The 12,203-nt window shown below is 42.9% G+C and overlaps 1 protein-coding gene across 1 annotated transcript in view; it reads right to left on the reverse strand.

The window, feature by feature from the left end:
• plcl5 (phospholipase C like 5) overlaps nucleotides 1–12,203 on the reverse strand; it is a 59,950-nt gene that overhangs the window by 22,916 nt on the left and 24,831 nt on the right. Inside the window, exon 2 of the mRNA XM_020632675.3 lies at nucleotides 719–3,205. Coding sequence (XP_020488331.2) covers nucleotides 719–3,205 — 2,487 coding nt within the window. The remainder of the gene's footprint in view (nucleotides 1–718; nucleotides 3,206–12,203) is intronic.

The following is a 12,203-nucleotide window of genomic DNA, read 5'->3' on the forward strand; positions in this document are numbered from 1 at the left end:
CAGCTGCATTTTGGAGCTTTGATGGTTTGATCATAGAATCAGTTGTTATGGCAGCAGGCTTACTTAAGAATATTTTTCTATTCCAAAAGTAGAGAGGGACTGGCAGGCAACCTAAAAAACATCTAACAAATATGTTAATATGCTGAATTTGAAAGTATACATGTCTCCAGTAAAGCTAAAAAAAAGTATTGCTCCAAATGTTGCTGAGGACAGATGGGCACTATTTCCCAGTGAGCACTAACCCCAATTTCAATGTTGAAATTCGTTTAAAAAGGGTGAAACTGGGTCGGTCCATTCTAGCCCTATTTTCATCAACCCTCAACTGGCAAAAATATGATTATAACATCAACGTTCATGAACAATTTTGTTTTAAAATTCTGATGATTTGTTAATTTAATCATGACATGGTAACATATATAAGACATAGTGATATCATTATAAATTTGATCAGTTTAAGGTTGACAAAAATGATGATTGTAGCAGCATTTCTCCTCAATCATTTTGTAGTGGTCGATGAAATGCCATCTAGGCATAGACAATTTTTCCAACCCATTTTATTATTCTTACAAAAATCATCAATACAGCACTCTGTGGTTTGTGTGTTTTTAACAAGCAGGTTAATATACGTCCAGTTTTAAACAGGAGGGAGGAATGTTAAGAATAGACAGTGGAGAGCGAGATTTTCTTTTATAAATAAATAAAGTATGTAGTCTCTTACCTGTACATTTTCTCTGAGGTCCGTTGCCTCCCTGAGGGGCTGGGTGGATGCTCTAAAGAGCTCGTCCACTACCTTAATCCCTGTGGTCTTGGTTGTGGTGTACTCTCGTGCCTTTCTACCCTTCCTTACGGACAGACCCCTTTTATGTGCCTTTCCTCCACCCCGCCTGTTGGTGATGGCTACATGGACAAACAGGGTGGTGTTGGGTAGAAACTCCCCTGTAAGAGATTGCAGGGGAACATGTCTATAACCTGGCTGTAGGCACTCAAATGGAATGGTGTATTGGCCGATGAACTCGTCTCCAATGTAGTCGTCATCCAGAACCACAAAGCGCAGTACTGCAAGTTCTGGTAAATTGATCTGGAATTCAAAACTCTCGTCAAAAATAGGATTGTCACCATTCTGAGACACAGTCTTGGTTCTTTGCTCTGCACAGTCAGCAGGGATGCCGTGGATCTCCACATATATGTAGGGCTCCACAACATCACCCTTGGCAGCAGAGCCACGTGGTTTGGGTAGATTCTGCCCACTGATGACCTTGATATGAAGAAGCTGGGCAGACACCCCTGGTAGAGAGTCCCGAGCATTGGCACTGAAGTAGGACACCTCCTCCCTCATGATGGCTGGCCTCAAAACATATCCGCAGTTGCCATTCTGCCTGAACCAGCCCAGATTGAGGTCCATCATCAGGCCTGGTGTCTGGTAGTTCATTGCCACAATCTGGCAGCCACACTTCCAGAAATCCTGGGGGTTCATGTTGCTTGCGTCAATTCTCATAGGTGTTGGATATACCCTTGAGAGAAAACGCTTGTTATAACAGACGAACTCCTCAGGGAACTCATTGGCAAACCTGTTTGCATCTACCTCATTGAATGAGCAGATCTCCCAGTATTTCTGGTCCCTTTTAGAGAGCTCAAAGTCTCTAAACTGGACTGACTTGCAGAGAGATACAAGATCAGAGAGCTCTCTACACAGTCTCAGTCTCTTGTAGCCTAAGCCATTTAATTGGTCCTTATCATCAGCTCCCACTCTTCTGGACATTTCAAGACCCTCCTCCTCATCTGTGACATCCCCCTCTGCGTCAGTGCAGCTAGGCGGTAGCCTTTTACCCTTGAGGAGGATTTTACCTTTGAGTTTCTCAGGGGAGGGTAGGTAGCTGTCCTCTTTGTTGGGGGGTTCAACAAATAGCTTGTCCCCAAGAATCTTCTTCATGTGCTGTGCCATGACCCTCTGCTGGGGGATGCAACAGTGGGTCACTAAGCACAGAATCAGGGGATACTCAGAGCTCTCAAAAGCATATTGGTTTATTATGTCCAGGACTTTCGAGAAAGCTAGATGTGAGGCTACTGAACTACCTACATACACCACTGGTTCATTATCAGGGCCATCCCATACAATCACTTCAATGCTGCGGCAGCCCATCCTTAAAGCTCTGATGTAGCTGCTGATGTCTGATGAGCCCCAGAAATGGTCCTCCAGAAGGGAGGCATTATGTGATGAGTTTATGTAGTAGTGGGAAAGAGGCTGATTCATATCTTGGCACACACGTTTGTGCTGTGGGTCAAAGATATGGCATTCAGAGGAGAGGAGGTAGTGAGTGAAGCCATCAATGGAGAGGTAGCCTCTGTCCCTGCCTTCTGCTGATGGCTCAAATTTCTGGACGATATCCCTGCACATTTCTTCCGTCACACCTTCCACACCCTGCTCAACCTCTACGAATAGCATCAGATCTTTACTGTCCAGATACTCTTTGTTACTGGAAAACTGTACTAGCAGGAAGAAAATCTCTGGTCTTGTGCAGAGCTCACAGTAGGCCTCCACAAAGGTGTCCATGTTAATTGCCTCTCCATATTGGTCTTTAGCTTTCTGGAGCTCCTTGAACTTCAGCTCTATTCTGGACTCTTTCATTCCAGGGTTAAGCCCCTTGATTATCTGGGTGGCCCTGAACAGGTCTATGTGGCCTTCCTTTTCCATATCTGCTAGCTCAAACACTGAGCCAATCCAAGATGTTCGTAGACTTGGTTGGCTAGGTTCCACCATGTCTACGGTGTGCCGGCCATAAGACACTAGATACCTCAAGCCCATCACCCAGGTGCTGACAACATCAGCTGTACTGGCGACCAAATCTAAGGATTCATAGTTATCCCCATAGATGATTGAGAAGGCGCATTCATCAGGGAACTGATCCGAGAGACCGTTGCTGCGCAGAACTGGAGTTTTCTTTCCCAAACGAACCTCCTTGATGCCCTTGATCTCCAGCTTGGCTTTCTCAGAATCCTTTTTGGATGGCTCCCAACGGAGCCAGTGCATGTCTGGATCCAGCAGGAAGTAGCGATTGTACATGCGGGAGTTGGAGCGCACCTTCTTCATCTCACAACCCTCCATCATGAACGCCATGCAAGCAGCTGTGCTGTTGATCTTGCGATCACTTGGCATTGAGCTGAAGGACACCGTTTTCTTCCTCACCTGCCTCTGTTTGGAACCATCCTGGAAACAGAATGAGAGGAGAGTTGGTTATGAAAACGTTTACTTTGTCTATGAACTCAGGAAACAAATGTGAATACTACAGTTTTTTTTAACAGAAATGTAGAAAGCAGACAAATGAAAGAGGTTCCCTTTCATCACTGAGCAGCTAGACCTACATAAATGAGCTTCTTAAAGTATAACCTGAAATCCAAACACAGGCTGTGATGCTGATGAAAGGTAAGATGGACATGACAAACCATTTACATCAGTTAACTGTGTTAAGGTACTAAAAATGTTTTCATTAAAAAATATTGGGCCTGTCTTCCCAGAAATGGGACAGTGATGAATATTCATTATAGAGGGTCTTCTTTGGCATCTATCTGTTATGTGGTAAACAATGATTTTAACGTATAGCTCATCTTCTTAAAAATTACATGGGTATTTAAAATATGCATCTCCTTGTGTAAATATGCTGTCCATATTTTAAATTGCTTAACCTGATGTGAAGGCATAGTATCTTCTTACGTTTTCCTTTAAGATAATTTATAATAAACTGGAATGCATGCTGTAGGTATGGAGGTATGTTTCTCTTTAAAACAGCTCTGCTTACTGTGATGACAAGGTACAAAACTTGAGACATTTTTAACTTTCGTTAAAGTCACAATGGTTTAATCTCTCAAAAGAAGCTGAGGAATTTTAAATTGGCTTACATGTATCTAATAAATGCAAAGAAAGTAGTAAAACAGTGGCACCACAAACAACCTGCAGAGCTGATGTAACGTGTTCTAGATGTGAGCCCTTCAGTCAAAAAGTAGACCAACAGTGCTGCTCTAGTTTCATACCAGACTGTGGTTGGTTAGATGGTCTAAATGCAGAGGGGCTGGTTAAAGTCAGTAACATTGTGCGTTGCAGCTTACAAATACAACATTCAAACTGGGCCCCTCCTCCTAGGCTCATTGCCCCCAGAAGGGCACACTCACTGCAGGACGTGGTGTGAACTTTTACTTCTTGTACTTAAACTGCAAGCTATCGCACACTAGCACAAGTTAAGTTCTTGGGCACCTGCCTGTCCAACAGAAAGCAGGCCAACTCTGTGTCCACATGTAAAATCCAACACAAGGTTCATCCTTGCTTTGGAATTTGCCTCACTTTGATAATTTTATCTTCTTTGCCGCTACGTCCACAAACCATAATATTCGGGCGGTTTAAATCGTCCAATCCCTAAATTGTATCCACTCCCAACTAACTTGCTTGCATTGGCTGGGGGAAAAACTAATTGTATTTAAAAATGATTTTGAAACATGTTATCAACCACATGTCAATGATTATGTTTGATCAAAGGCAACACAACTGTATAACTTAAAAATAACTACAGCCAACTCAAGTAAGTTTGCTTCGTAGTTCAATGTCTATTGTATTTAGTTTGAAGGGGGTACAAAAGGACAGCAGAGGGCTACAAAGGCGTAAGTATGTATTTCCTTCACAGACAGTGACTGCCTGTGCTGGTGTGATGGATCCCCACAGAACAAGGTGCAACTCCAGTCACAGTAATACGCCTCAGGGCCATCCATCTTCCACATGACAAAGGCAGATGACGACCGGCACGTCATCACAATTGATGACCACCACTTGATGCAAATAAGGAAAGATGACACCATCATCGCTCACTGGTTTTGCCCTTGTTGTATGACCTCTATCTTGTATCATACTCAGACGACTCATTGTCATGGTTTTTCCAAATCTTGTAATTCTTTAGCATTAAAAAATAGAGATTGGATTTATCTTTAAATGTGGATAAAAATTCTGTATGGGCCATCCTAAGATCAGTTTGGAAAAAATGTATACTGTACTCTCTATCAATACCTCCCCTTTCTTGAAGCGTTCTTACACAAAATATTGGGTCTTTGGTGAAGAACAGGGCCTTGGTGTGTGATTCATGCTTCTAACATTCCCAGAAAAAGGCCCTCCTGACTAATTTGTAATTTAGAAAAAGATATGAAGTAGATTCATCCTAAAAAAATGTACAGGTCCGGGAAACTTTAAAAGAAACATTTGAAAAATACTTGAAAAATACAATGCAATTGTTAAAAAGGCTTCAGCCAAAACCCACAGACTCATGGTGATGTATGTACCCTTGCCAAGACTGTAAGGGTAAAAAGGTTTATGTCTGTTCAGCTGGAGGGATAATACAAGTCTTGGTCTTTCTCAGAGGTTACCTAAGAGTGAAAAGAACTTGTCACTTCACATAAGAGGAAGACAGACTCAAATATCTCAAACACATGAATCTGCCCAAAGTTCATCATAGTGATTGTTCAAGGATATAAATATGGAGTCCATAGCCACTTTGAATCCCAAATATCACGCTCTTTGCTCTTTACTAATATGTTCTTTTTGCCTTCTGAGGCAGATAAATACAGCTAAGATTGTAGCCCATTTGAAAAACAGTCCAAAAAGACAGTTGGTCTCCTCTTGTTCACTCCTCTGCTATTTGAAAAATCCACCACATAGACATTTACACTTTCCAGGGAGTTCTTGAGTTAAGTGTCGAGGGCTCTGAAAAAAAAGAAAAGAAAAAAAACAGACAACAGACTGAGCAAGTGCAGGAGGGGGAGATCTGTTCAGTACAGGTCTGTTCTGATTTTTTCTAGGCAGTCTCAAGGGAAGCACTGTAGCCACAGAGGGTCAAGGAGTGAGGGTAATCTTATGTCTCATTAACATGCTGCTACAATTATCCGGACAGCCTGGCAGAACAGTACGCTGTAACCTCTTTATAAAAACCACATCGGCTAAGTCTGCCTGTTAAACGCATCATTAAAACCTTATTGCATTTAAAATCATAAAAACTGGTTAGCCTCTGGATGTATCATTTTTTATAGTTACATGCATACATAAAGGATGAAAAGGAACAAAAAAGTTTAAAAAACATTAATTTCTTTACTTATGGAAAATATAAATTTCCTTACAATTCTTTGAACCATTTCAAAGTAACTCTTCCTCAGTATTTACTACACACAGATTTCCTGTTTCTCGTCATTGGCCATGCTTGAGTTGCACTCCCTAACCATTTTCCCACATCTCGTCGGGTCTTTCCTGGTAAAGAGGTCAGTATTTCTGTTTATGTGTGATGGTGTTTCAGTGCTTCTGGCTTGACTGCTGGTTTCTTCTCTTTTCAGCTGTTGCCTCATTATTGTTGGGGTATTTTTGCAATCCTTTCCTCACCCCCCCCCTTTCTCGTGGTGACACTTTCTGCTCGGGGCTGGGTCAAACACTCCCCGATGAAAGCATGAAGCCGCTGGGGACGGGACAGGCTGTGGGACAAGTTGATCAGCGTCCTCTGCATGGGCAGCTGTACGTCACCTCACACTCCGTCTCTTGTCATTGTTACTCGAGATGAGCTCTCAGGTTGTTTTTACATTGCAGTGCTTTATTGAGTGATGTAAGAACATAAACAATAATTCTTTATATAATTCTTACATGATCCGGTGGGACTTTTAAAAATAAAGCTGTCAAGTTGGCGACAATCAAAACAAAACACCCTTTCACAGTTTACATACGAAGTAACATGCTGCAAATTTAGGATAAAACATCTTCAACTCCCCTAACTAGCACAGGAGCTTCAGCCCACAAAGGACAGGTTTACCTAAATCAACTATTATGCTGGTTGGGCCACCGACAAAGCTCCTGTCTTTGACAACTTGAGATTGATGAATCTTGGCTGTTACGTCATCTCTCATTCAAATACACATTTCAATTTCTTAGCTTTACTTTCTAGTCTGCTGTGTGTCCTGAAATAAAAAACAAACAGAAAAACTAATGCCGTTTCCATCTCTGGAGAGTACAGTGTATGTTTGTGAAGATGCAACACGAGCACCTCAAAAGAACCCTAAATTACCCTCCGCCTGATGTCTGGTAATGTAAAACGAAAAAAAACTAAGAAGCTCTCTTGCTGTGACTGCTTATTTGGTATCATGTACAACACCGTTTTTTTTAAAATGAAGACTTAAAAAATAGAATGTTGAGATGCAGCTGAACACATGATGGATAGTGAATGGTTGTGTCTCAGTCACTTTACCGTTTAAATGCTCAACCTGCTTTTGATCACATGGAAGATGAATCTCTCCCTTGAAGGCCTTCCTGTGAGACTCTGGACAAACTAACCGGGGCCCATTTCCTCCCTATCCAGGCATACCTCTAACCGTTTCCCTCCTCATTATGGCTGTGCTGGTTGCCTGCCACTCACTAGTCTCCCCCCACCCACAGAACGTCTGTGTTCATCCGAGTGTGCAACGTGAAGCGTTGAATAGGGAAACAGGGGAGTGTGAATAATGGCAAGTGAAGGCAGAATAGAAACAGAAACCTCTTGATGACGTTCTCCCCACGACATAGGAGTCAGACGTCACAGTGTGTGCGCTGTGTGTGCCTGCATGTGTGCTCTGAGATCATAGGATCAATGTCAACATATATACTGAACACCATGACAGACAGCAAGGCACCTCGGAGCCAGGCTTCAAACCAAATGCACCAGATGGAAACTGAAAGACAAATGTATGTATGTAGGTTTTTATGGTAAAGCACTACCATAGCTTTAACTAATTCTGCTTTCATTTATTTAAAAAGACATCCTTATCATTTCCCGGGTTAGGGTATTCATCAATGCGGTATTTCCATCCAGGAAAGAACCCAAAGCAAGAATTCACACTCTCCCAGTTGAATTTCCCTGTATTTTAATCACCATACATATAAACATTCTTCACATTTAACAGCTGCTTTTATTGTATATTTAAATCACTGTGATTTATTCCCCTAGATTATTTTGAGACATGTTAGGGCAACGTTTACCACAACAGGTGAGATTATAATTTTGGACAAAATCTTTTTTCCAGGAGCAAGTGAAGAACTTCTGAGCTTTCATTTTTGCACTGAAGGATTTCCCGGTTCAGTAAAGCTTAGTCTTTTGGATGAGATCAGGAAAACATCCCTCCCCTTTAGGCTCTCCGTCATTACCCTAAGGCACCATCCGTATCAAAGTTAGACAAACTGCCTTCTGAATCCTGACAGACAGACTCAAGTGGAAGACATGATTCAGACTCTCGGGCATCCAGAGAGACGTAAAGCAGCTCGTGTGTATGCAATACAACAGAGATGGAGAGGCACTGAGGGAAAGAAAGCTAATTTAATGAGCTTAAGCTAAACCTAATTCATTAAGATGTTTTTTTTCATTACCGAGAAGCCTCAATGGCAATGAAGAGAAATATATCACATCAAAAAACAAATTCTCAAAGGGGCAAAAAAAAAAGAAGAGAAAGAGGGTGAGAGGGATGAATACAATGTCAGCACCATTTTGCTGTTCTGGCATAACATTATTTTCTATCATGCTAATAACGCATCTAGAATTGAATACAGATTTTGGAAATAGATGAAGCAGGGGGAGTGATGGGTAGAATAAAAAAAAAAAGATGGATGAGGTAAAGAGTGTCAGGGGGAGTGAGAATTTGGGCCTGTCACCGTTTGTCACTGTAATCTCTTGTGTGGGCGACTGCTTTAATTCTCTCAGCGGCACTCTCAGCCACACAATGTGCAACTCATCATACCATCTTAGTGCAAGTTTTGCAGAACGCTAACATAATGTGTGAACAGGGCGAGCAAAATCGGAAAAAAGGACTGAGAGTGAATTTGCATGATATGAGCGTGTGCAGAAATTGTTGGTGTTAGTTCCAGTGCAGGAATGGATTCTACTTTTCATCAAGGTGGTCCATTGTGCACGACTGTTGCTGTGCCTGGAACGCAAAGCCCCGTTTCTGCTTTTAACACTCTTTTCCATGCTCGATAATAGTAAGTAGAAATCCCCTGGAGAACTCTGAACAAGCCAAAGAGCAACACACAGTTTCACTAATTACTGGCCCACAGAGAGTGGAGGTCAATGCTATTGAGCTGTGGAACCACAGGAAAAAAAAGCAGCAAGTGCTGTAATCCAGCTTAGACAATTCAGTTACACAGCATTCGCGTTCAAGAGTCCCTTTAGTTGCACTATCTAAGGCTTCACAACAAATTCTATCCTGCAGTGCTACAGGTTAGGCCATTAATCATTTCATACCTATCTGACTCAAACACATGCACATTCATGTACTCCAGTGTCAGGCTCTCCTGTGGATTCTCCATCACTCCACCTTCATTCTCCCCAGCTGCTTTCCTGATGCTTTCCATCGCCTTCCATCACCAATGGGGCCAATTATTTCCTGCAGAAACTATTTCATAAGCTCAGTTCAGGTGAGATGGCGCTTGTTCACATGTGCATGTGCATGCTTGTTGCTGAGCACAAGTGGGGCAGAAAGAGAAAAAGAGAGAGAGTCCATTTTGCAGGGTCAAGTGACATCCAGTTCAAGTTCATTTCATTACAGACACACGCTGCCGTCTTCTCAATCTGTGATCATCCTCTTCCGTAAGGCAAGGTGTCCGCCGTCGATCTCAGCTCCCGCTCTCTCTGAGTGATTGTGTCTCTGTCAGGTCATGTGTGTAATTCTGCAGAAGCTGTGTTAAATAATAATGGAATAATCCTCGTGTATGAAAGGGGGAGGCACAGCATGTGGGGTGTTTGCCTTTGGATTCCCTAACAATCTCCTGCTGAATGTACTACACTGTGATGTTCCCCCGGTTTTAGCAGAGGGTGTTTGAAGGTTGTTGTGTCGGCTTATATTCATGATTTCATTCTTGCTGCTCCGTCATTGACTATTCCAGCTCTGTGCAAGCGCTGTGCTCCCATTCAGCTAATGTATTCTGACCCAGAACAGAGTCTCGCAAGATTACAAGGCAATTCAATTCTCTCGGGGGGGGGGCGCCCATACATCTAAAAATGCATGCACCCATGGCACTGTCAGGAACTTTGATTGTTGTTGGTTAAATGGCATTCTGTTTGTCAGATGACAAATCTTTATCTCCTAAAGCATCTCAAGCTTTTCACAACTTAAAGCTGTATATGGGACATTTGCATTTTACGTTTGAATCGCACAATGACAGTTACAAGTAACAGCTGGAAAAGGTTTGAAAAGACCTTCAATGTTTTAATAGTGAAGGCACTAAAGAGAGAAAAAAAGGATCAAATGACCATGTTCTGTAAACAGCCTTATACTGTACTAGACTGATAGCTTTAAAAGCCATGTCCATCACAGCTATTCATAGTCTCAGAACTACGTTGTAATAATTCCTGGTGGCCTGCATTGCTTTAATTAAACAGTGCTGTCTGATCTCTTAGCATTCCTTTTATTACATTAATTACCACAGTGTTTTCTCATTTCCCCAAATGCTTTTCAGCCACAGGCATCCCATCTAAGCCGTGTTTGCCAGAGATGTGCAGGGAGTATGTGGCAGCAGAGTGTGTTTGCTGAACTCATGATGATGACCAATGAAAGGATAATTGTTGACAATGGTGCTTTGACACCTCTGCCCCGACATCAGTCCCCTACTCAATGTCTAGCACTTGTCCTCTTGTTCTCTCTGGATTGTTTGCGCTTCCACTTTGTATTTCTTTCTATTGCTTCATCTTTTCGGCTCATTGCTCCTGAACGTATTCTCTTTCTTTTTTGATGTCTCACATTTTGCTTCTGTCTTCACATACATCCCTTCATACAGCACCAATAGGGACATGAGATTGATACTGGGAAACAATTAAGGTTGGACCTGCCGTGTGCTGGATGTTCCACCCTGTGGGAAATGATCTATCACTTCCTGAATAACATCCGACAGAGGCAGCTGTTTTGAACAGGCTCAAAATGAATGAATCGTCTGCCTGAGCCCCGGAGGCAAAGTGAGGGGAAGCCAGAGGAATTCTTTTAGACACACACACACACACACACACACACACACACACACACACACACACACACACACACACACACACACACACACACACACACACACACACACACACACACACACACACACACACACACACACACACACACACACACACACACACACACACACACACACACACACACACACACACACACACACACACACACACACACACGCTGTGGAAATGTGTTCATCGTTCCCCAATTTTCTTTACACATTCTATATCTGCTCCAGTAGCTGTTACATGCAAGGCTGCCAGATGTGGCCATCCTCTGATCCACATCTGATGAAAGGTTTGCTCAGGACCTCTCTGGTGCTCTGACTATATCCAGACTGTATTCAGACTACGTTAGACGGACGTATTTACCATAGCTAGACAGGAGGAAGCTGTCACCCTGCTAGTCCTGTGCCCCCCCCTCCCCCCCACCTTAGACAAAACACTAGTACAAGATGACATCCTGCCAAAATATTACCAGCGACTCTGCAACAAACGGGACAATAACTGAGATGGTATCTGTGCAGTCTTAGAAAAAGCCCAAGGAAAACCCAGTAATATTAAAGGAATATACTTGGGGTTTGTAGGTTTGAGTATGAAGGTGGCTAGAAAGACTGACTATGTAACACAGCTTCAAGACAACAGCAGGGTCACGAAGTTTCAGGACGCTTCGGTCAGTCTGCCTGCATGCCCCAAAATCCCTGACATCTCAGTCCGTCAATGCAGCCACACAGGCATAACCTTGAGTGCCGTCTGCATTGCAGTGAATGGCGAAAGAAAAAAAAAGTGCCCCCGCCTGCCACCAGAGCGCTGCGCTGCTGCAGCAGGACACACATCTGCTATTCTCCACTCCACTCCCCTCCTCCACCCTCACTTTGCTTTTTTTTTTACCCTGTTCCTACTCCCTGAACCAGACCAAAGAGAAGGAGGAAAAGGTGAGGTAAGCATCCTCTAACTGGTGTCCCTCATGGTCCCCCATTCACACCAGGGCCTGACCTTGATAGCAATTTGTGGGTTTTTTTCCCCCCTTCCATCTGCGGACCAATATCTCTTATGACAAACTCCTTGAAGAAGTTCTGCACCGCCTCATGTACTCCTACACACACACACACACACACACACACACACACACACACACACATAACGGCTTCTTTGTAAAAACCCACATAGTTC

This window comes from Labrus bergylta, chromosome 16, assembly GCF_963930695.1.
Source record: "Labrus bergylta chromosome 16, fLabBer1.1, whole genome shotgun sequence".
In the NCBI taxonomy this organism is placed as follows: Eukaryota; Metazoa; Chordata; class Actinopteri; order Labriformes; family Labridae; genus Labrus; species Labrus bergylta.